Here is a 22,167-nt window from a genome sequence, read left to right on the forward strand (position 1 = left end):
GGACTTGTGCATTCATTTCATAACGAACCCGTACGCACGCAACAATATTAAAAAATTTTATGCACGAAAACATTACAGATTTTTTTAATAAAATAGATTTTATAAACTCAACTCCAAATAAAATAAAAATTTAACATGAAATTCTTAGAATTTTTGTTTCACAGTAGTTTTCAAATGTTATGAAAGCTACATATTAAATATGAGTTAAATTATGCAACAGAATGTTTGTTTTAAACTGGTGGTGGAAAGGAAAGGTGGAAACATGAAGAAAAATTTTGTAACAAAGTAGATTAAATTATAAAAATATTTGTGGCAACACAAACTTTCTGATTACTATTTCAGAAAGCAGCTATATTATGTAGTCAGCTGTAAAAAGTTGGAAGTCATTGCTTTTAAAATAAATAAGTTATCTCGATTTTTACAACAGTCACATATTCGAAGATTTTATGGGTTTTAAGGTGTATGAGTCCTCTTAAATAACATCAACGATGAACTAAATCGAATTTGCTTTAGCTGAAATTCAATTGATCTAGTGCTCCCTTTAGTAGTAAATATGGCTCCTGCCAAACGAAACAAGTATAGTGTTGGTTTCAGACGCAAATTTTCCGAAAGAAAATGGAAATCATGCGGCAGCAAGGATGTTTGATACTGGAGAAAGATCCATACGTCAGTGGTAGAAAACTAATATCACAATAATTAATACGCCAAAAAATGAATGTGCCTCGCGGGAAGGAGTAACGAAATGGCCAGTCCTAGTTGAAAGTATTATAAACTGGGTCCTAGAAATCGCCATCAACAGCATTTAGATACTATAGAGCCTACTTGTTCTCTTTGGGGGTATACACTCTACGTAAGACGAAGTAGCGAATACTCGCGATGTCTTTTGAGAATAAGTACTGCAAAGGAAGGTTTTAAATAACCTTTTTATTTTAACTAAATTAAAATACATGTACGCACTTCGTGCTCACAAATCACCACCCCTTGTGACTACTAAATTAACAGAAAATAAGAACGTAAAAGTACACATTAAATTAATATAGCTAACGACTATCTCTTAACTTAACTTATAAGGTATTTCTCCCGTTTTCTTAGCGAGCCTTCGTGGTGTAGTGGTCTGCACGCTCAGCGCGTAATTAAGAGGTCCACCGGTTCGATTCCCGGTGAAGGCGTTGCTAATGTTTCATCTTGCCTGCTTCCAAAAATACCTAATGTCTCTACAAACTAAACGCTAAATCGTCTGCACACAGCTACGCCCGGCCTAGAAATATCAGTATAAACTGAAAGGTGTCTAACACCGCCTACAGAACTAATTTCGAACATAACTCGGAACTAACTCCGCTGCTACTCTTGCCGAACTCTTGAAACGCAGCTTAAATACTGCTTCTGAAACACGTTTAGATTAAGATCTATGTCATTACAAATTTAAATTCCGGTAAGATACTGAAATCAAGACGGAAAGGAAAGTCAATCTAAAAATAATTGGATAGAATAACAAGTTAATAATGTAGTTAATACTGTTAATAATGTTACAATACATGCACAAGTTAATGATGTTTACAATATATGTAGAAATTAAAGTTTGTATGTTCGTCTCTTCCTTATTTTTAAATCCATAATTTTTATATCCATCGCATAACGCGTACCCCATAAATTTCGATCTCGCTTTTCTGGATTAAAAGTCCTCGTTTCATCCCGGAATTAAAATAAACAAAAACATCTTCTCACAGTTTTTCTAAAGTTGGTAAAAATTGGATTGCAATTCCTTGTAAAGTTTATTTTTCTATACAACGTATATTAGTAATAGTTCTGCACCATTTCCTGGTGCCTACGTTGTGTCAGTTTCTCATTGCTTATTTCAGTTGGCATCATTATTTGCAATTATTATACGGGTAGGTTTGCTTGTCTATTTTTTTAGTATTGAAAAGCATATGAGTATTATCTGCCCTAACGGTGAGGATGGCTTCGTGGAAGGCTTTATTACGGAAAATGACCCATGTTTAGGTTACACATGAAGACAGCCACGAAAATACCCATGTAGCCAATTCGTTCATTAGTACCCGAACCTGGATCCACTACTAATGGTCAGTTTGGGATCTGCTAACTCATATCCAGTAATGGATTCACTATTAATGTCGAGTAATGGATCCACTACTAATTACCAGTAATGGATCCACTACTAATGTCCAGTAATTTATCCACTACTAATTTCCAATAATGGATCCGCTACTAATGTCCAGTAATTTATCCACTACTAATCTTCAGTAATGGATCTGTGGGGTTTCACCCTTTTATCTAACAACTAAATGACGAAGAACCTAGTGAACAGCTAAGCGAATAATCGCTTTAGGTCAGGAACAGAGACTTCAACTCCAGAAGGGCTAATTATCCTTTATTGCTCAAAATAGGAGTTAACAGATGGCCCCTTTCCCAGGGCGTACAACAAAGCCTCCACTTGGGCTTGAACTCAAAATAATAAGAAATAAGACTTAACGAAAGAGATATAACCGAAGCTATCAAAATTCTGAGTAGATGACCCCTAAATATCGAATAAGCTAGCGAAGCTATCAAGGGCCTGTAATATGGCTGAGCACAGTAACAGCTTAGAGAGACGTAGCCAAAAGGCGAAAGCGCGCTAGTCAGAAACTCTGAGGCTCTCTCTCGAACTCAGTGGAACTTCAACTTAAATACTACTCTTACTCATTTGCATTAACACGATTCTAAAAACACATTCTGGTAGGAAATTGTAAGCTGAAATTAGGATGGAAAGAAAAGTAGCCTTAACTAAGAATAACCGTTAAAAATTTAGGGTAAATCTCACAGATCCACTACTAATTTCCAGTAATGGATCCACTAACTAATGTCCAGTAATTTATCCATTACTAATTTCCAGTTATGGATCCACTACTAATTTTCAGTAATCTACTAACTAATGTCGAGTACCGTATTCACCACTAATTTCCAGTCATGGATCCCCTAAAAGCTTCCAGTAATGGATCCACTAACTAATTTCCAGTATGTGTCCATTACTGATTTCCAGTAATGGATCCACTACTAATGTCCAGTAATGGATCCACTAACTAATGTCCAGTAATCTATCCACTACTAATTTCCAGGAATAGATCCACTACTAATTTCCAGGAATAGATCCACTACTAATGTCCAGAAATGTATCCACTAATAATTTTCAGTAATGGGTACACTAACTAATGTCCAGTACCGTATCCATTACTAATTTCCAGTAATGGATCCACTACTAATGTCCAATAATGAGCCAATAATGGTAGATATGGTGATTCACACGCACAACTCTTTGTTCTTAATCATCAGTTGGGGAATTAAATAAAATCTTTTCTTGAACCCTCGCAGAAGACAACTTTTCGCTACGCTCCAAAACAAAGGGTGATTCTTTTGCATCACTTTCACAACTTCAAATTGCGATAAATTTCCTGCTTCATCTTCTTCAGAAATTATTCATTTTTGCTATGTTAAGAAATAAATCTCAAGGAATTTAATGTTCCTGAAAAATATTTTATTTTCCGGGTATAAAACGGCAAAGAAGAGTTATGGGAATCCCGGGGAAAAAAAAATCTTACTCGTAACCGATCGGTTCATTTCCTCATATCCGTCGAAATCTCGAAAAGTTCAAATGTGTTGTCATAATACTTCCTAGCTGGAAATGCTAAAGAAACCTATTTCCAGAGAGGTGAGCTCGAAGAAATATTTTGCAATTTTACTAACTATATATTTAATGTTAGTAATATATCTCTAATGCTTTTTTTAAGAGCTAAAAGTCTTCGAGACTCAAAGAGAGATATTTCTCAGAAAGTAATTTAGCAGTTTCATAAATATATTTTTTACAGCAAGAAATGTCTCGTAATATACCATGTGTATTACTTTATACATAGGCCTGTGTAGTAGCTGTACAATATTAATGCTATAATTAGTGTGTTGCAGAATTTTTGGAAATTCATGAAACTGAAACTTTGGTCAGTTATGATCTTATTTGGTTAGAAAACTAGAACTTTCTAATAAAATGTTTTTGCAGTGCTGACTAATGGCAGTTATATGTATCTGATGAACTCATTTAAATTTTTCAAGATTGTATTTTTCTGTCCTGTAATTAGTTTTTTTTTTTTTTTTTTAATTTATTTATTTTTTTCTTTTTTTTTTTTAAATAGGAACTTCAAGGTTATCATCCGTTGCCCGTTGTGACTCGTAACCATAGAACAACCACGTCGGGAAAAAGGCGACTCGCTTAACTCTTTAAGTCCCCCCCCCACACTTTATTTACGTGTAGTGTGTTTCACTTCATGAAAAAGACGCGAAATCAATTCTGACTTGAAGAGCAGTCTCTAATGGCGTAGAGGAAATAACGGCTGCCCGTTGATGACGACACGAGTTATGACAGAAAGAGTTTGCGAAAGAGAGAAAGGCTCGCAAATTATGACATAGTATGAATGTAAGAAATTGTGAATAAATTGTAAAAAAATTAAATTATGAGTGAAAAATATACCAAAAAAAAATCTGAAAGCTTTCAAATTTTATATTACTCTCGAAGCGGCCCCTTTTTTTTAACGTTTTGTGCGTCGCCTTTATTTATTAAATATCATATTCTTTGCACTTAAACCATAAAATTCATTTCAACAGCAATATCATAAAATGATTTTAAATGAGCGTATCTTTAGAATTTCAGATACACAGTCTCGCGCGCTGGAGATAAAAATGTTACCATTGCTCACATTGAAGTCGTTCAGTTTCTTAATGAAAACTTTCTTAATTTCCTTACCATTTTTCTTATGTAACGTTTATGTGTATTCGCAAATTCTCATTTTTTTAACGTAAAATCTAAATACAGGATTTTTCCATGTTCAGATCGCCCTCACGCTGCGTGAAACCCCATTTCATCATAAGCATAGCAGTATATCGTCTGCTCATCAGTTGGTTCCAGCTTAGTTGAGTTACTAAGCTTAGTGATTTTTTGACAGAGCGAATGAAAGTTCAGATAAACTTTACCTTCGAATATTTATTATATCTTACTGTAAACTAATAAGCTACATTTACAGATTTTCCGGTGTTATTCATGTTGTTTTTTAATGATAATGAAAATAATTTAAACTAAGACTTGAAAACAACTTTACTACATTCGCCGGCCATACGAAATGGCATCAGAGACCAAAGTCAAGTAGCTGTATTAGTTCTAATATTAGAATTAATGCATAAATCTTGCCGATCCTAAAATGCATAAACTTTTACGCAAAATCATTTTCTAATAAGGAAAAAGTAAACAAATTAATCGTTAAGCGCCCGTACTAACACAGCTGCATATTTAAGAATTTTTTTGAGGTTGTTTGCAGTTGCAGATTCAAGTATTTGGAATTAATAACATAAACTGATACGATCTAAGGGAAATTGATTACTCTGCGTTGACAAGCTGTGTTTTCTTCTTTTACCTTGGCTAAATGCCAAACGATATTTACTTATTTCAAATCCACTGCTCAAGTGCTCGAATAAGAGATGCATTTATATTCGAATTTCGCTGTTTCATTTTTATTTATTATTGTATTATTTGATGCTTACTTTCGCTTCGTTTTAATTATCTACTCATGCCTTACGGTTACGGTTTTTAGGTAGTAGTTTAGCAGTTGTATTAGAATTCTGATTTTATTTTTTACTTACTTTCATTGAATAAATTTGTTCTCTTCATTAAGAATTTCTGAAAAGTTCTCTTTAGAATATTTCCTTCAAAAAGCGAAAAAGAAAAAATGGAAAAATTATATATAAATTGTTAGTTTCATTCTTTATTTTGAAATTTTCTTTGTTAATTTTAATATCTCAAGATTCATACTGACTCCCAACATTTGTGTTTTGCTAGCATTAAGAACAGTAGAATAAAATATGAAAAAAAAATTATAGCTCAGCACATGTAAGTAAAACTGGTTTCGGATATATTTGATTATGGATATATTTAGGCACATTATAGCTATCTGCCTAAAAACGGGGATGCCTTCGTAGAGGACGTTTTAAGGAAAATTCGCTCGTACTCAAGACAAAGTTATTCGAATATGCACGAATATCCCAAGCAGCATTGAAATATTCAGAGCACGTTTAGAAAGCGTGTTGTTCGTTCTATGATAAAGTTATATCCATTTAGAACGTACTACAGGACGTGCTAAAGTTGTGTGTGTTACAATCGTGCTCTTAGAACATACATTAAGACGTATAATACAAGTACATTTCCAAACGCTTTCAGCATGCACTGTAAAGTACACATTGCACACATACACACACACACACACACCAAAAAAAAAAAAAAAAATCGAACAATTTTGCACCTTTGTTCTATTCGGCCGAACGTTCTTCATGTGTCGAAAACGCGACTTAGGATATATAATAGATTTATATATAGCATTGTTCTAACATAGGTATTTTGGCACAAAATTGGACTTTTTCTGAAATGACATAACGCTATTTACACACCATTTTTTTTCCCGCATTTGGATTCTAAGATTCAAATTATGCCTAAATATTAATTTTTTAAAAATTTGGTGCTAAACTTAACGAGAAATTTGAAAATTTATCTTGGCTCCTTTTTCTCTGCGCCAAGAATAATTCATTTGACGAAATTCTTAATTTATATTAATCTATTTTCCTTTCCCCTTTTTCATTGTATACGAGCGGAAAAATGGGTGCATCGTTACTACTTCCAAATAATTTTAACAGACTGCTTAAAGCAGATTCATCGTTATTATCGCTTATAACAAATGTGGCAAATTTCGAAACGCGCCCAAATGCAAGTTCACGTATGTCTGTGGAATTTCTGAATAAAATAACTTGGAATTTGTTTGCGGGTATGCCTAGAAATAAAGCTAGTTTAAGGTGATGGTAAAACATTTATAGGTTAAAATTCAAAAATGTTTTCGACAAAATTGTAAAAATTATTAAAAAATACGAAATATATGAAAATATATTTAAATGTATGATTGTTATAAAAAATGATGTGTCGAATAATGATCCATTTCCTTATTTATTTATTATTTATCTTTTTAACGAAAACCAGCTTGACACAGGTTATTCAAAATAGCTTCGCCCTAATTAGTTCACAAAACAGAGATCTACGATTTCTGTTCGCAGATCGTTAACGTATATTAATCACATACATGACACGCTATGAAACCTTTTACTGCATTCGCCATGCTCTATTGCAACTGAAAGGCAGCTGCACCCAATTTAGCTAGACTTTTTGTTTTCTTTAATATATCTTTTATAATGATTTCTCATTGAACTAATGTTGGCACTGGCACTTAGCATCTCCTCTCCTTTCAGATATATCCAACCACCTGGTGAAAAGTTCCACAGCCTCGAACCAGATGGCAGCATTGGCGAAACTGGTTGCCACCTCCCCTTTTCTCTCTCTGGATGTTTTCTCTTCCACGTGCCTCAACTGGCGACCAGAGATCTGACTTCACAAAGTGGATGGCGGCGGGCTTCGGCGCCCCATTCTGCTGCAGTTCCTCTCCTCTGCTGAAATGTTTCGTTCCACGGCGAGGAAGAATTCAATCTTCGATGATATGTTTTTTTGGCTGTGTTCCGTGCGACTGCTACCGCTCTCTCTTTGCTTCGATTCAACCGGATAACTGCAGACCGGTTCTTTGAGCTGTGCGAAACGAGTTAACCATGTCTCGGATCTGAGTTTTTATTTTGTGTGTGCGATCCTTTGCAAGAGAAATCCCACCGTTATCCACAATTGTTACTTCTTTATTTCTCAAGGATGTGAAAAATTGTTGTTAACAGCTTGTTGTGCATACGTGATAAGTGATGGCATATCTAACAGCAAAAATGTGCTTAATTGATCTGATGTGCGATTTTTTCTGTACCTTAAACCGCGTCCTCATTAGCTCTTCGTAACCTGTGGCGATGCAGTTTTGTGGATTATCAATACCAAGTATCGGATTGCTCCAGTCATATATATCCGGATATTGCTGTATATTTTAGACCACTGTATTATTCGGTGATGGATACCAATCGTGTGTCATTGTTGTCACTCAAGTTACCAGTGGTGGCGTTCTAGTTGGTAACAACAGGTTGGTGATGATATACAGTGCAGCTTTAATTTGGAAATCTTTGCAATATCCTGTTTCTATATTCGTCTCAGAAAAGGGGTGATCCGAGGTGTCTGCTTCGTTTCCTAGAAAACGGATTTCCAAAGCTAGTTTATTGTGGTTTTTGCCGCGCTCGAATCATCACACCTGTACAGCTTGGCACAGACCAAACGCCCTCATGGATGTGGAGGTAGTGAAGTACCTGTCTGAACTCAACCAGAAAATTAGGAAAGGGTGTACCGCCCATATAACCAGAACGGGAAGGTTGTATTATATGAAGTAAGTGCTAGTTTTTATCCTTTCTAATTTTATCCTCTTCTGTACATAATTATAATTTTTTATTTGGGAGCTTAAAATCGTGGTTGATACGAAGACAGTTGGGAAGTGGAAGAATACGGAATAATGCTCGTTAGAATTAAGAGAATACTGCTAACAAATAATTCAATGTTTACAACGAAAAGAATTCTTTTAAAATAAAGGTAGAAATTACAATTAAAAAATTACAATTTGAAATACACGTTTAATTTTGCGATTTTACTTAATTTCAATCACGCGCCCTTCCCGCATGAAGGTCAGCTAATGAAATATAAAATGTGCATGTTAATTCCAAGAAATATGAAGCCTCCCCCCCAAAAAAAATCGATGATTATTTTTTAATTGCGCATTTTTGTAATTTTATACTTTTGCGTAAATTTATATTTTATTACAAACGCTTTATTGGAAAAAAAGATTATTAATTAATGTATTCTTAACCTAAGACGTGAAATCTCGGCTGTTCATTTAGTATTATTTCATCCAAATTTAGTTCCAACTCGCTTCTAGCGATCCTTAACACCGAACTGCTTTCCCTTCTTCAGGTCGGGATTAATTGCTTATTTTAGTGCTGTAGAGATAAAGGGGAGGGGCCCTCACCAGTGCCGGAGCGATAAAAGTCGCTGAGCACTGGTAGTTCAGTCTGGGTACGAATCCTGGCGAACGGGCTGTCTGCATGGTCGTTTAAGCCCATGTGTAACGTGTATACGAGTCAGTTTCTCCTAGAAAGTCCTCCACAGAGGCCTGTATGTGTGTTTTTCATTATGGCAAAGCGCTCGAGGGATGCCTACGTGGACTTACTAAGGAAAACTGACTCGTATACACATTATACATGCGGGAAACCATGGAAACGTCCATGCAGCCAGCTCGTTCGCAGGATTCGAACTACCAGTGTTTAGCGACTGTAACCATTTGGCCGCTAATAAACCCCTCCACTCATCCCTCCGCTTAGGCTTATAGTCCTCGAGTGCTTTGTCGTAATTAAATAAATAAATAAGATGCAGAGAGAGTATGGTTGGATTATTGACGAATTGCAGTTTCGCCAAATACGCCGTTTCATTTTTAAATAAAAATTTACGGGTGAATTCTTTTTCCTTAACTCTGTTTTTTTTTTTTTTTTTTTTTCTTTTACTAACGGTTTTCATTTGTCATTGTTTAATTCCTGAATTATTCCAACTGCTTAAACATGACAGAACTATTTTCTTACGGCGGATGCATATGCTCAGCGTAGATTGATCGCTAATGTTGTCATGCGTAAATATGCGCATATACACTGTAACAACAGATGCACACTTCGCTAGTTAGCACTCAGAATATGGTAGGAACGAGGTGAAAATGTCGTTGCACAGGATTTCGTAACGCCCCGAATTAAGCAATTAAAAGATCCGCGTTTGGATCGCGGGCCGGATTTTGCCTGCGCTTCATATGTAAGATGATTGCCTAAATGAATTCTGTACCATTCTATGTATATTTTATTTTCAGAAATACTCTCCTTTTCACTAATGGTTGCCATGACAGTTTTTATTGCGTTTATAATGAAAATACGCATAATTTTGCTACGATTGTTCCAGTGAGTTAGGTTCAGTTCTTAATATGACACATCTGAAAGAAACATTATTAATTATGGGAAAACTCTCGCTCCATTTCGCTGAGTTTCAGTTTTATTATCGGGCAATTATTTGATTCTTTGTAGGTGTTTCATATCTTTCTAAATACAGTTTTTCTGAATATGTATCTCTCATTGTGATAAAACAAGAGTCATCCAATTTTGAATGACGTCATCCTACTTCGAATATGGGCATGTGGAAGTCCAAATTTAAAATTTGGAATTTGTTTTATGATCGATTTCATATTTTGTAAAACTTTAACGGATTTTCGGTTACCAAATTCGAGAATTTCAAAGCGAGCCATGGCAACGTTGTACCGAAACAACATTTCTATCTCCAGTGCGTGACTCTCTGTATCGGAAATTCTAAAGATATGCTCAATTTAAAATTATTTTGCGATATTGCTCTTGAACTTAATTTTATGTTTAAGTGCGAATAATGTGATATTTAATAAATAAAAGTAACACACAAAATGTTAAAAAAAACGCCCCTTTAGACGTAATTTAAAACCTAAAAACCTTTCAGGTGTTTTTTTAGTCCAAAGGGATTTGAATCCCGAAGGACTATTAGTTTCGTTTTGGCATTTTGCGTCGGACTCATAAATGTCGGTTCACTTTTCAAACTGTTGCCACAAAATGTTAGAGTCCTGCATTATATTTGAAGAAATTAAATAATGAAAAATCTGCATAAATGTATGTATATTTCTCGTATTGTGATAAAACAACGGTACATAGAGTCATCGAATTTTGAATAACGTAATCCTCCAACGAATATGAGCATGTGGAAGACCAAATTTGAAATTTGAAATTTGTTTTATGATCGATTTCCTATTTTTTAAAACTTTGACGAATTTTTGATTAACAAACTCAAGGATTTCAAAGCGAGCAATGGCAACGTTGTGCAGAAAAAACATTTTTATCTCCACTCCAGCGCGTGAGTCTGTATCGGAAATTCTAAAGATATGCTCGTTTTAAAACTATTTTGCGATATTGCTGTTGCAATGGATCTTATGGTTTAAGTGCGAGGAACATGATATTTAATAAAGAAAAGTAACACACAAAATGTTAAAAAACGCCCCTTTGGACGTAATTTAAAATCTGAAACATTTCAGAATTTGTTTTTTCAGTATTATTATTTTTTTTATATATATTTTTTATTTATTTTTTTAACATCTTTTTTCTTCCAGTAACGTTATTTTCCGATTGCAGTATTTCAAATTTCATATCCAAGTAAATTACAACCATTCTGTTTTAAACGAAGTGTATTGCACATTTTTTTGTTCTTGTTTTAATTTATTAAATTTTTTTTTTTTTTTTTTTTTATTTTACGATCTCAAAATGTCACAAAATCTCAAAAATTCCGAAAATTATTTTAAATTATCGATTGTAAAAAACTAACGATCAAAAAATATATACGCATATAACGTTTTAAAGCTAAGACATTTTCACTTGTATACAGTTTTTATTTCTGTATTAAGAAAAGAAATTATTAAGAAAATGAAAGTTTATGATTTTTTTTTTTTTTTTTTTTTTTTTTTTTTTGTTAATTTAGTTTACTAAACCAAACGCTGGTTGCCCAAGCAGCTAGTTAAATAAATAACCCTTCCCAACAAAAACTGAAATATTTCAGATTTCATATTACCCCCAAAAGGGCTTTTTTTAATGTTTTGTGTGTTACCATTATTTATTAAATATCATGTTCTTCGCACTTAAACATTAAAATTGAATTCAACGGCAATATCACAAAATATTTAAAAAGAGCTTATCTTTAGAGTTTCCGATACACGGTCTCTCGTGATGGAGATAATTTTTTTACGTTTCCCGTACAGTGTTGCCATTACTCGCTTTGAAATCGTTGAGTTTGTTAATAAAAAATACGTTAAAGCTTTACAAAATATGAAATAGGTAATAAAACAAACTCCAAATTCGGGCTTCCAGATGCCCATATGCGAGTGGAAGACTGCGTTATTCAAAATGGGGTGTCTCTAGGTGCCCTCGTTTTTTCACAGTGCGAGAAACATACATACATACATACATACATTCGAGAAGATTTATTATTTAATTTCTTAGGCAAATATAATGCAGGGCTGTAATATTTGGTGGCAACCATTTCAAAAGTGATTCAGACATTTAACGTTTTCGACGCAAAATGCCAAAATGAAATTAATAGCCCATTCTGGGCTAATTGCCGCTTTGTGCTAAAATTGGTATTTACTGTTACCCAGCGAAACCATATACTAGTTGTTAAATAAAACAAAACTGAATTTAAACGAATAATTCCAGAACGCCTGAGCTTGTTTCTGCGTTTCAGTTTGGAACACAAAATTAGAATGAACGGGAAAGTGTGAAAGGAGAGTAAACTAAGTACTAAAATAAAAATGCGGCTAAGCTGCTAAATAAAATAAACTAAACTAAAATGCGGCTAATGCTAACACTGTGTTTAGATTCGTTTCAATGTGTAAACAGTGTAATGATCGTTTTTTACTTTTCGAGGTATGGCCGTTAAATTTAGTATTTCCTTAAAGTATCATTGCTAAATCTCTTTGTAAAAAAAATAAGTGGCGTAATAATTCTTTAATAGTTATGTGCGGTTATACAAACAAAAAAAATCGTTTTAAAAATTTGTAAAATAACATTCGTCAGAAAAACAGCACGAATGCGAAATCAATTCAGTGTTGTTTTTCTTACGCATATTTTTTATTATTGTTTCTGTTCATGTTATCCGATGTAAAAGCTGCTGTAAAAAATAAAATCGACAAACCATGCATCTTTCATTTATTTCTGTCGGGTCAAGCCATCGAGACATTCGCATCTTTTGTGGGCCGGGCAAAATGCTAATCTTGTTTGCTAAATCAGGAAGTCTTGCGCCGTAGGAAAATAAAGAAAGATAATTAAAACAAACACCATTTTCTTTGACCTTTATCAAACACGATTTTAAGATATTAAGAGATAAGCGATCAAGGTTAGATAAAAACAAATATATAGGCTAATTAAAAGCACTGAAAACTTTTGACAAACTGTGTTTTCCTTTTATCTGAAAGCCTGATAAGAGAAGAAACTGAACGGGAATTGGCAACAATTAAGAACTGAATAATGATTAAGAAATCGTATTTTATGGCGTATTAATCGAGGCTTTAGTCCAAAAATTTGTTTTAAAAAATCTAGCTTACGTATTCACCTGGTGTAAAATGTCATTAGTTCTGTATACACTAACTAATCAGATGAGTTATTATACTTTCATTACAAATGAGAATTTCAGTAAAATTCCAAATAATATAATTCTTGTAAAATTCCATTCCAAAAAATATTTTTCATTCCAAGTAAAAGATAATTTTTGCTTCGAAATATTACCGAAAAAAAAAAGTTGTTATTTTTACGAACATGTTACGAAGGACTGGCAATACTTTGTGTTCTGGGAAAGATTTTTAAAATACATTTTTGTATAAGGAACCGTTCATTTTCATGGCCTTAATCATCATTAAATCATAGACATAGATTTAAAGTCACTAGTCATCATCTAAAATTAAAATTTTTCTTTCTTTTTTTTTCATCATTTTTCGCAAGTACAGCATCTCTACTGCCTTCCCCTTGTCGACTTCAGCAACTGGCAAGCCGCTTAAAATCTTTAATATTCGGGCATGTACTCAAACAAGCACACATGGGGAAACTGGCTCGTATACACGTTAACGTATTACACATGGGGAAGCTGGCTCGTATACACATTACACATGGGGAAAACCACGAAAACACCCATGCAGCCAAAACGTTCGCGGGAATCGAACCTCGGACCGAACTACCAGTGTTCAGCGACGTTACCGCTCAGCCGCTGGTGGGCTTGCCACGAGGAATTTCGCGGGCTTGGGCTGACTATACGTTAGACAAGTGAGCATTAGCAACAGCAGCAACAATGTTATTAGCATCGTAATCACTCTTATTAAAAACTCATTTTGTTTAGATTAGACGCTTATGTTCGGTGAGTGACATTTTCTTAATTTTTTCAGCGAAAAGAACTTCACGATATCACCGATTGGAAGATGGTGACAATGAGCTGTGCTAGAAATAAATTGCAGTCAGCTTGCAGCCATGAAAACATTTTCATCCGCATTTTTTTAACTGTCTGTTGTTTTTCCTTTGGGAGCTCAAACGCGTGCATTCTTCGTATTTTGATTTGTGAGGTATAGCAATCAACATATTATTAAATTCAAATACCGGTTTTTATACCTTGCGGGTGCAGCGATGTCTCTTGCACGACAACGTTGAAACAGTCGTTCCATTAAGTTGGCTTCTTCAAATATATCGATTAGTACTTGCGGTTTTTATATTTCTATTAACAAAATAATTTCAAGTATCTCCAAATAAATATAATAAGAGCGTGCTTTTGTTCTGCATCTAGGTTTATGAAGTACTTAGTCGTCCCACTTAATGAATAAATGTATTTAATTGTTTCGGGAAATGTCGTTGCGTCTTAGAGAGTGCTAAATCCTGTATTTTGTTAGGCATTTACAATCATTTTCCGATTTAACGATACCAAGTAACGATATCCACGGTTAACCTAAAAATAAAGCCTGGGAAAGGGGAATAATTCATGTAATTACAAACAAAATAACGCCATTAATAATTTACTTGTATTTTCAAACACTTTAATTTGGAGAATAATTTCGTTTAGTTACACAAATTACATCCCAAGCAAAACACGACAAATAGTGGAAGAATTCAATTTATTCAAAGCAAAAAGGACACGCTGCAAAGAACGAGAGAATTGGATTTATTCAAATAAAAAGAAAACACGGGAAATAACGGAACAAAACAGAAGACTGTATTGAAAATAAAGGAAGCATTCAAATTATCCAAAATAAAAGCAATACACTACAAATAAAAGCAATACACTACAAATAAAGCAATACACTACAAAATAAAAGCAATACACTACAAAACAGAAGACTGTATTGAAAATAAAGGAAGCATTCAAATTATCCAAAATAAAAGCAATACACTACAAATAAAAGCAATACACTACAAATAAAGCAATACACTACAAAATAAAAGCAATACACTACAAAACAGAAGACTGTATTGAAAATAAAGGAAGCATTCAAATTATCCAAAATAAAAGCAATACACTACAAATAAAAGCAATACACTACAAATAAAGCAATACACTACAAAATAAAAGCAATACACTACAAAACAGAAGACTGTATTGAAAATAAAGGAAGCATTCAAATTATCCAAAATAAAAGCAATACACTACAAATAAACGAAGACTTCAATTTATTTAAAATAAAGACAACACGTGACTTCCTTCTTTGGCGTATTAAAATATACACGTTTTTTCCTGCATTTCATTTAAACTTATTTCCTCGAATTTCAATAACAAATGTATTTCTCATTCAGTTAATTCAGTTCTGACTTCGCTTCAAGGCAAAAATGCAGCAAAACTCAAAATCGTAAACGCCAAATACATAGATATAGGAAAAATATTTCACAATCACAAGTTAGATTTTCTGCGCAAAGACAAGAAGTTCGTTGAGCGAGCAGGAAGACATTTTTTGGTGCACAATAACGGAAGAATTTAATTTATTCAAAAAAAAAAAAAAAAAAAAAAAAAAAAAAAAAGAAGAATATTTTGCAAATAACGGAAGAATTTAATTTATTCAGAACAAAAAGAAAACTCTGGAAACAACGGAAAAAACCAAAAAGAACACATTGCAAATAACGGAAGCAGACAATTTATTTAAACCAAGAAGAATACGATGAAAATAATGGAGCACGAAAGAACTTACAACAAATAACGGAGGAATTCAATTTACTCAAAACAAAAACATCATACAACAGTTAACGGAAGAGATTAGTTTATATTCAAAACAAAAAAAGAACACCGCAAAACAAAAAGATACACTGCAAATTAACAGAATTGAATTTATTCGAAACAAAAATAGTGCACTTCATTTGACGGAAGAATTCAATGTATTCAAAATTTAAAAAAAAACACTGCAAATAACGGAAGAACGAACTCTATTAAAGACGACCAAATTAAGTAAAAAAAAATGGCATTAGACAATAATATGTACATTAGAACTTCAGCAATGCCACTTAGTCCAGCTGGCATAAACAACTCAGAACTTTTGTTTTTGGGGGGGGGGAGTTTCCTTTTTAAGTTGTTTTATCCTAGATTTTGCGGACTGCTTACTATATAAATAGGAAGTCGAAAAAATGCCAGTATTTGAGGATAAACATTCGCAGGATCTAATTGACATTAAAAGAAACAATACAGTAATGGAATTTCTATTCAAATGTCCCCCGTTTGGAAGTAGATTACCGTTGATGATGCTATGTATCTAACAACAGATTTTTTAGAAAATTTTCCAAGATTTGATAAGAAATTTTAGTACTTTCTTGTTATTTGCATATCCTCGAAAAGTAGTCCCAACTCAATGCCAATTTGTATAGTGTCGAAAAACGTTTGTGTTGGCTATTTTTGCGAACTACAGATACTTGTCTATTCAGAAACGAGGCATTTTACAAACTTCACGACCTTATTACAATTAGTTATAACCCAAACAAATGCTTTTAAGGAAGAAGAATATCGAATCACAAAATCGCGGTGAAATATAAAGCATGTAAATTCACATATACTGAAACACTTGTGGTACGCGCAATGCGTGGGTTCGTTAATGTCTATGCTGGAAAATTAATTTTACGGAATGTTGAAACCGAAGATTCGGGTTACTAGTTGTCTATTTTAGTCTATTTTAGTGAAAGCTTCCAAGAATTCATCAACGTTATTACTAAAAACTTAGAGTGAACAATAAAGTCGCTGTTTTTTGTTAGGAAAATTACAGATAAAATCCAGATGCATGTTTAAGCAAACCTATTAATTTCCATATAAATTAGGTATTGTAGGTGTATAATTTATAATAGAAACGGTGGCTAATTTTCTTTTTCTACTGACTGTAAGTCATTCATTTTATGCAATCAGACTCCGCGAAGAGTTAGGTCTGTTGAGCAGACGATAAAGTTCAAACCACAACTGATTGTGGTCTACATAGCTGTAACACATTTCGCAGAATTTTTTTCTGATTTCTTGCAAGACAAAAGTATTTATAGAACTTGCATAAAACACCTGGTCATGTCCTATTTTTCTGCTTTCGGATTCTTTAAAAAAAATGTGCCATGTTACCATGCATCGTACTTTAAGATCATATCGAAATTCTCTGTGAAATATATCTCCATACTTTGTAGTTCTACAAAATATGACGTTTGCTGGAAATATTTTCGTTCTTTTTAACGAAACGAACCCGCAGAAGAACAAATACTACAGATACTAAATGGCAACAAGATTTCACACGTGTTACGCTGATTCACAGCGCTTTTACGGGCGTTAAAGCGATTCGCTGCAAATTAACGCAAGTTATGCAGATTCGCTGGATTTTGCGCAAGTTACGCTACTTAATGCAAATTTATACACGTTAAACTGATCCTGAAAATTTACAGACTTTACCCTAATTCTTGTTTTATTTATCATCTTTAACATGTGTTCATTTTTTGCAAAAAGAATGCAAAGTGATATGACCGAATTTTTTTTTCGTCCCTTGAAATGGATTGCCCCTCCTCTCAGAAAGAAATAACCCGAAAAGATGAAAGAAATTTGAATACGAAATAATAAAAATTCATTTTTGATAAATAATTTCATTAAGAAACGTCATAAAATTATTGTAAACTAAAATTAAAAAAAATTGAAAGCTTTCAGATTTTATATTATTTCCAAACGGGTGTTTTTTTTTTTTTTTTTTTTTTTTTTTTTCGTTGAAAGGTACATACACATTTCGGCAGAATTTGACTAAAAATATTTAAAAAGAGAATATCTCCAGAACTTCCAATAGACAGACTCGCGCGCTGAAGGTAAAAATGTTGCCACTGTCGGCTTTGAAACTGTTGAGTTTTTCAATAAAAAAGTTCTTTTAAAATTTTACAAAATAGGAAATAGACAATAAAACAAATTCCAAGTATTGTCTTCCAGGTATGCATGTTCGGTGGAAGACTGTGCTATTCAGAATTTTTTACGAGTCTAGGTACAGTTTTTATTTTTATTTATTTATTTTTTTGGCAATGCGAGAAACGTAGATTCTTCAATATTTAATTTCTTTAAATATAATGCAGGACGACAATATTTGGTGGCAATAATTTGAAAAGTAATGCAACGCTCTTGGTGATTCAACGGAAAATGCCCTTTTGAGAACCAATAGCCCTTCTCAGCTAACACCCCTTTGGGCTAAAATTGCTATGCGAGAGTTTACAAAATGTTAGTATTCGAAAAGCTTGAAGTTCTCTCTATATATAAATAGAAAATATGTCATGTTTGATAACAGACCGTGATCCATATTTTTCAAGAGAAAAGAAAAGGAAGAAATTTCTTTAGGACTACTGATTACGTTCTGTTATAACAAGTTTCTCAGCGAGAGGTGAGCTTTTGGGGGGGATACAGCAGCTTCTTATTTAGCTGTTACGTATTTAGTCATAGTTTATGAGCTTTTATTCAAATTATAGGGTTATTATTATTTTAAGTAACCAGTTATTTATAATTTAAGCTTTACCACCACTTCTCTTTTCCGTTTCCTCACCAGACTGCAAATCAGTTAGAGAATGTTTTAAATCGAGGGTTTTGGGTTTGTTAAAACAGAGCGTGTTTCTGCCTCTCGAGGCCACGTTACTAGGTTTCGCTAGCTCTGGTAAGATTGTAATTCTTCGGCTTTTCGTCATTGCTGCCGATGTTGTTTGAAATGTTCCGTCGGCGAGACGTTTTGAGCCGACTTCGCGTTAAATTCATTGTGTAGTCTTCGAGGCTTAGTCTAAAGTTGAACTTAACTGTCATTTGTGTCAAAGTGGCTGATTTGTAAGCGCGAGACGTGCCTTTTATGTTCAATAAAAAAAGTTGTTTTAGAATTTTTCAAGACTCTGTTGTGACTTCATCTCAAGCGATGATTCGCTCCGAGTCTGTTGGGAATTTGGTGCCGGTTTATGTGACGAAAGAAGGTGAAATTCTATCGAGTATTTCTTGTTTATAAACATGTTCTATACTTCTTATTTTCTAATTTATTAAACCCGTTAAAATAATCTAAATCAATGCATGCAATAAATTGGAAAATGGCGCTGAAGTTGCAGCATTGCATAGAAATACTATTTGAAATTCAGAGTAGATCCAATAAGAAGCTATCATAGTAGATTTTTAATACTTATTTATATTTTAATTTAATATTTGCATCCGCAAACTTGGTACAGATTCCAGATGTAGCATAGTTATCTCATCTAACATCGCGTGGAGTTACAAGAAACTTTTCCGAGAAGTGGACCTGTCCTTGTTCTACCATAGGAGGGTTCCTAGCTGAAACATTTTTCTTTGAAACTACTGTCTCGGCTATATGCACGGGATTTATTGAAACTGAACTGAAAATGCTTCGCTTGAAGCTTTGTACCTCATACGATTTCGCTTAAGTCAACCAATCATATATTCCGAAATCAAAAATTCTGGGATCATTTCTTTCGGTGCACTTTTGGGTACTGTTCTGTTATCAGGACCGGATCCAGAAAAATATTGTTACGTTTTTCTCTTCTGACACCAGTTCGTACGGGGCTCGTAGATTTGGAGTGAATAACGACGACACTTGATGAAGTATCGAAACACATTTTATTTACCAGTATTGTCAGGACAGCTCCAAAACACGTTTCACAGTCGTCGATGAACTACTATAAACACGCTGACACGATCAGCGACACAGCCTTCAGGTTATCAGTCTATCACGGTGGAGACAGCTTCACTGCAAAGCACCAGAGTACAGCTCGGTCGTTCTCGGAACTCCACGTACTCTCGAGACTCTCCACGCTACAACTCGCGATGCACTCGACGATACAAAAGAGTATAGCTCTCGACTCAGCACAGTCTAAGACAAAACTCGGCGATGCACTAAAAGACTCTCAATGCATTCGACGACCCGGCGCTAGACTTCGAGACACTCGCTCAATGACTGACTATCAGCTCGCTAGACGAGGCACACACACTAACTGAATGCGGACCAGCAGGGTTTATATAGTTTTCGGCTTGTGTTTAAGAACATTCTGGGCTAAACCGGTAAGAATTCGTTCCAGGAGGTTCTCCATCCGTCCATGCTATATCGCCAAATGGGCGATTTCTTGCTAAATGTGGCAATCCTGCCTCCCTTGCCATTTTATGGCAACCCTAAAACTGCTTTGCGGGGAAGCCATCTTACCGCGCCTGTACATTTCGTAACAATATGTATGTGTGCATGTATGTTTGGACGTATGTGTTTATGTATGCATGTATATATGTGAGCACGAATGTATATGTGTACACATATATGCACATACATACATACACACGCGCATACTTTCATTACATTTCTGAATTCGTTCTCGATAACGGAACAGTACCCACTTTTGAGAGGAGCTTGTTGATGTGGTTTAATGGACTCAGTTTCCGCTTTACATTTCCCAAAGTGATTTGCAGTGATTGGTTATTTTATATCACGTGACAAAGCAGAATGAGTGCTCTAAGAAGTTATTCTTCGAAAATGTTTTGAATGTCTGACACGGTCTCAAGATGTAAAGCATGCAGATGTATCTTCCGGCCACCAGAAATGAATACTTTGAGATCTATGACAAAATAAAGAGTTTACCTTAATCTCAATGTAATAAAATTTGATATCGACTGTGAGGTTTATTTCTTAAACTTTCGAATAAACCTGGATAAATTTAAAATTCGAGATGAAACTGAGTAACGCAATTTGTATCTTTTTGACAGATCGTAAAGGTGCTTCGGGCTATTTTTATTTCGTACAGTGTTTTCGAAGCCTATAACATGTGCTTGGTCGGTCGTTTACCTGCCAATAGTTGATTTCAGAAATTAGGCTTTAAGGGGTGTGGTCACACACCAGTTTAAGTTTGACAGATCATTACTTTAACAGCATTTAATCGATTAGTTCTTGCTGGTCAGCATTGTTTACTGCTATCGTAATTTGTAAGTGGAAATCTTTATCTACACTGTTGGCTGCATACAAACTAAATATAATTTATTTAGTTCGCAGAAAAATCAAAGTACTTGGACGAGAAAAAATTTTATTTGCGCTGCCGTATAGGAATTCTTCGAAAAACATCATAGATGAGACTGATCGAAATGGCTTCCCAAGAATTTTTTGGAATTAGATTTTTTTTTAAAAAAAATTAATATTTTTTTAAATCTGTATGCAAAATGGCGCTTTTAAAAAAACGCCATTTTTGCATGAAAATAAAATTGTCAAATAGCAGACGATAATTTGTACTTTCAAAAATATAATAGCAGTTAATTTTTTTTTCTAAGCAGGCGATTTCTTTTATAGCAAAACAAAATCGTCTTAAAAACGTGCGAACAACCTCTCTTGTATTTAACTGCAATAAGAATGCGCCAGTATCAGAATGGGAATATTAGATAATTCCATCATGTTCACTCATTAGCATTTATAGTTACATTAGCATAATAAATGCATTCTGAAACGGAAATTCTTAATTTCTATGGTCTTGATTTGTTGAGAATCTTGTTGTTTGAAAATGCAGCTTTGTTCATTACCAGTACTTAAAATTCTAATTGGGTTTGATGTTTTTTCTTTTCGCGTCGCCATTTTCAGTGCTTGTTTTGAAGAACAAAAGGGAATTATTCCTTGCGAAATGCCAAAGACGCTACCAATTGTCTTCTGATATTCCCTGCTATGCTTCTCTTTTTTATTATTTTAATAGTGGTCAATATTGTGAAATCAAATTGGGCTTGGTATGTTTTTTTAAGAGAAAGTTCTATATCTATTGGCTATTCTCCTTTCGAAACGGAAGATAAACATGTCATCTATTGCGATGAAAACTCGATACGAAATTTTATGGACAGAACTTTCCTTATGTGAATCCAACATTATCACACGTCATTCACGCGTGTTTTAGCGATATGAATCTGTTTTGATTTTTAATCGTTTAAGTGTTATTTGCTGTAAAAAATCAAATCAACCATTCATACTGCAATGCATTTTCATGTTGTATGCATTTTTAATCGTAAAATTTGTATTTAATTAAAACCATATGAATATATATTTTGCATTTTTATAGCAGTATAAC

General features: G+C 34.0%; 1 protein-coding gene and 1 long non-coding RNA gene across 5 annotated transcripts in view; both read left to right on the forward strand.

Moving 5' to 3' along the window:
- LOC118182414 (uncharacterized) overlaps positions 1 to 7,468 on the forward strand; it is a 522,263-nt gene extending 514,795 nt beyond the window's left edge. For 2 of the 3 annotated variants that reach the window (XR_015039383.1, XR_015039384.1), the window contains one exon: positions 7,324 to 7,468. This is a non-coding gene — a long non-coding RNA (uncharacterized LOC118182414). The remainder of the gene's footprint in view (positions 1 to 7,323) is intronic. The other variant, XR_015039385.1, reaches the window with a different exon arrangement.
- A 24-nt stretch (positions 7,469 to 7,492) lies between these two features.
- Positions 7,493 to 22,167, forward strand: part of LOC118189460 (uncharacterized) — a 504,436-nt gene continuing 489,761 nt past the window's right edge. For both annotated transcript variants that reach the window (XM_085810424.1, XM_035360061.2), the window contains exon 1: positions 7,493 to 8,378. In XM_085810424.1, the coding sequence (XP_085666550.1) occupies positions 8,278 to 8,378 (101 nt within the window). In that variant the 5' untranslated portion in view covers positions 7,493 to 8,277. The remainder of the gene's footprint in view (positions 8,379 to 22,167) is intronic.

The sequence above is a fragment of the Stegodyphus dumicola genome, chromosome 2 (genome assembly GCF_044657685.1).
Source record: "Stegodyphus dumicola isolate Sdum_Otavi_A_Nest chromosome 2, ASM4465768v1".
Taxonomy (NCBI): domain Eukaryota; kingdom Metazoa; phylum Arthropoda; class Arachnida; order Araneae; family Eresidae; genus Stegodyphus; species Stegodyphus dumicola.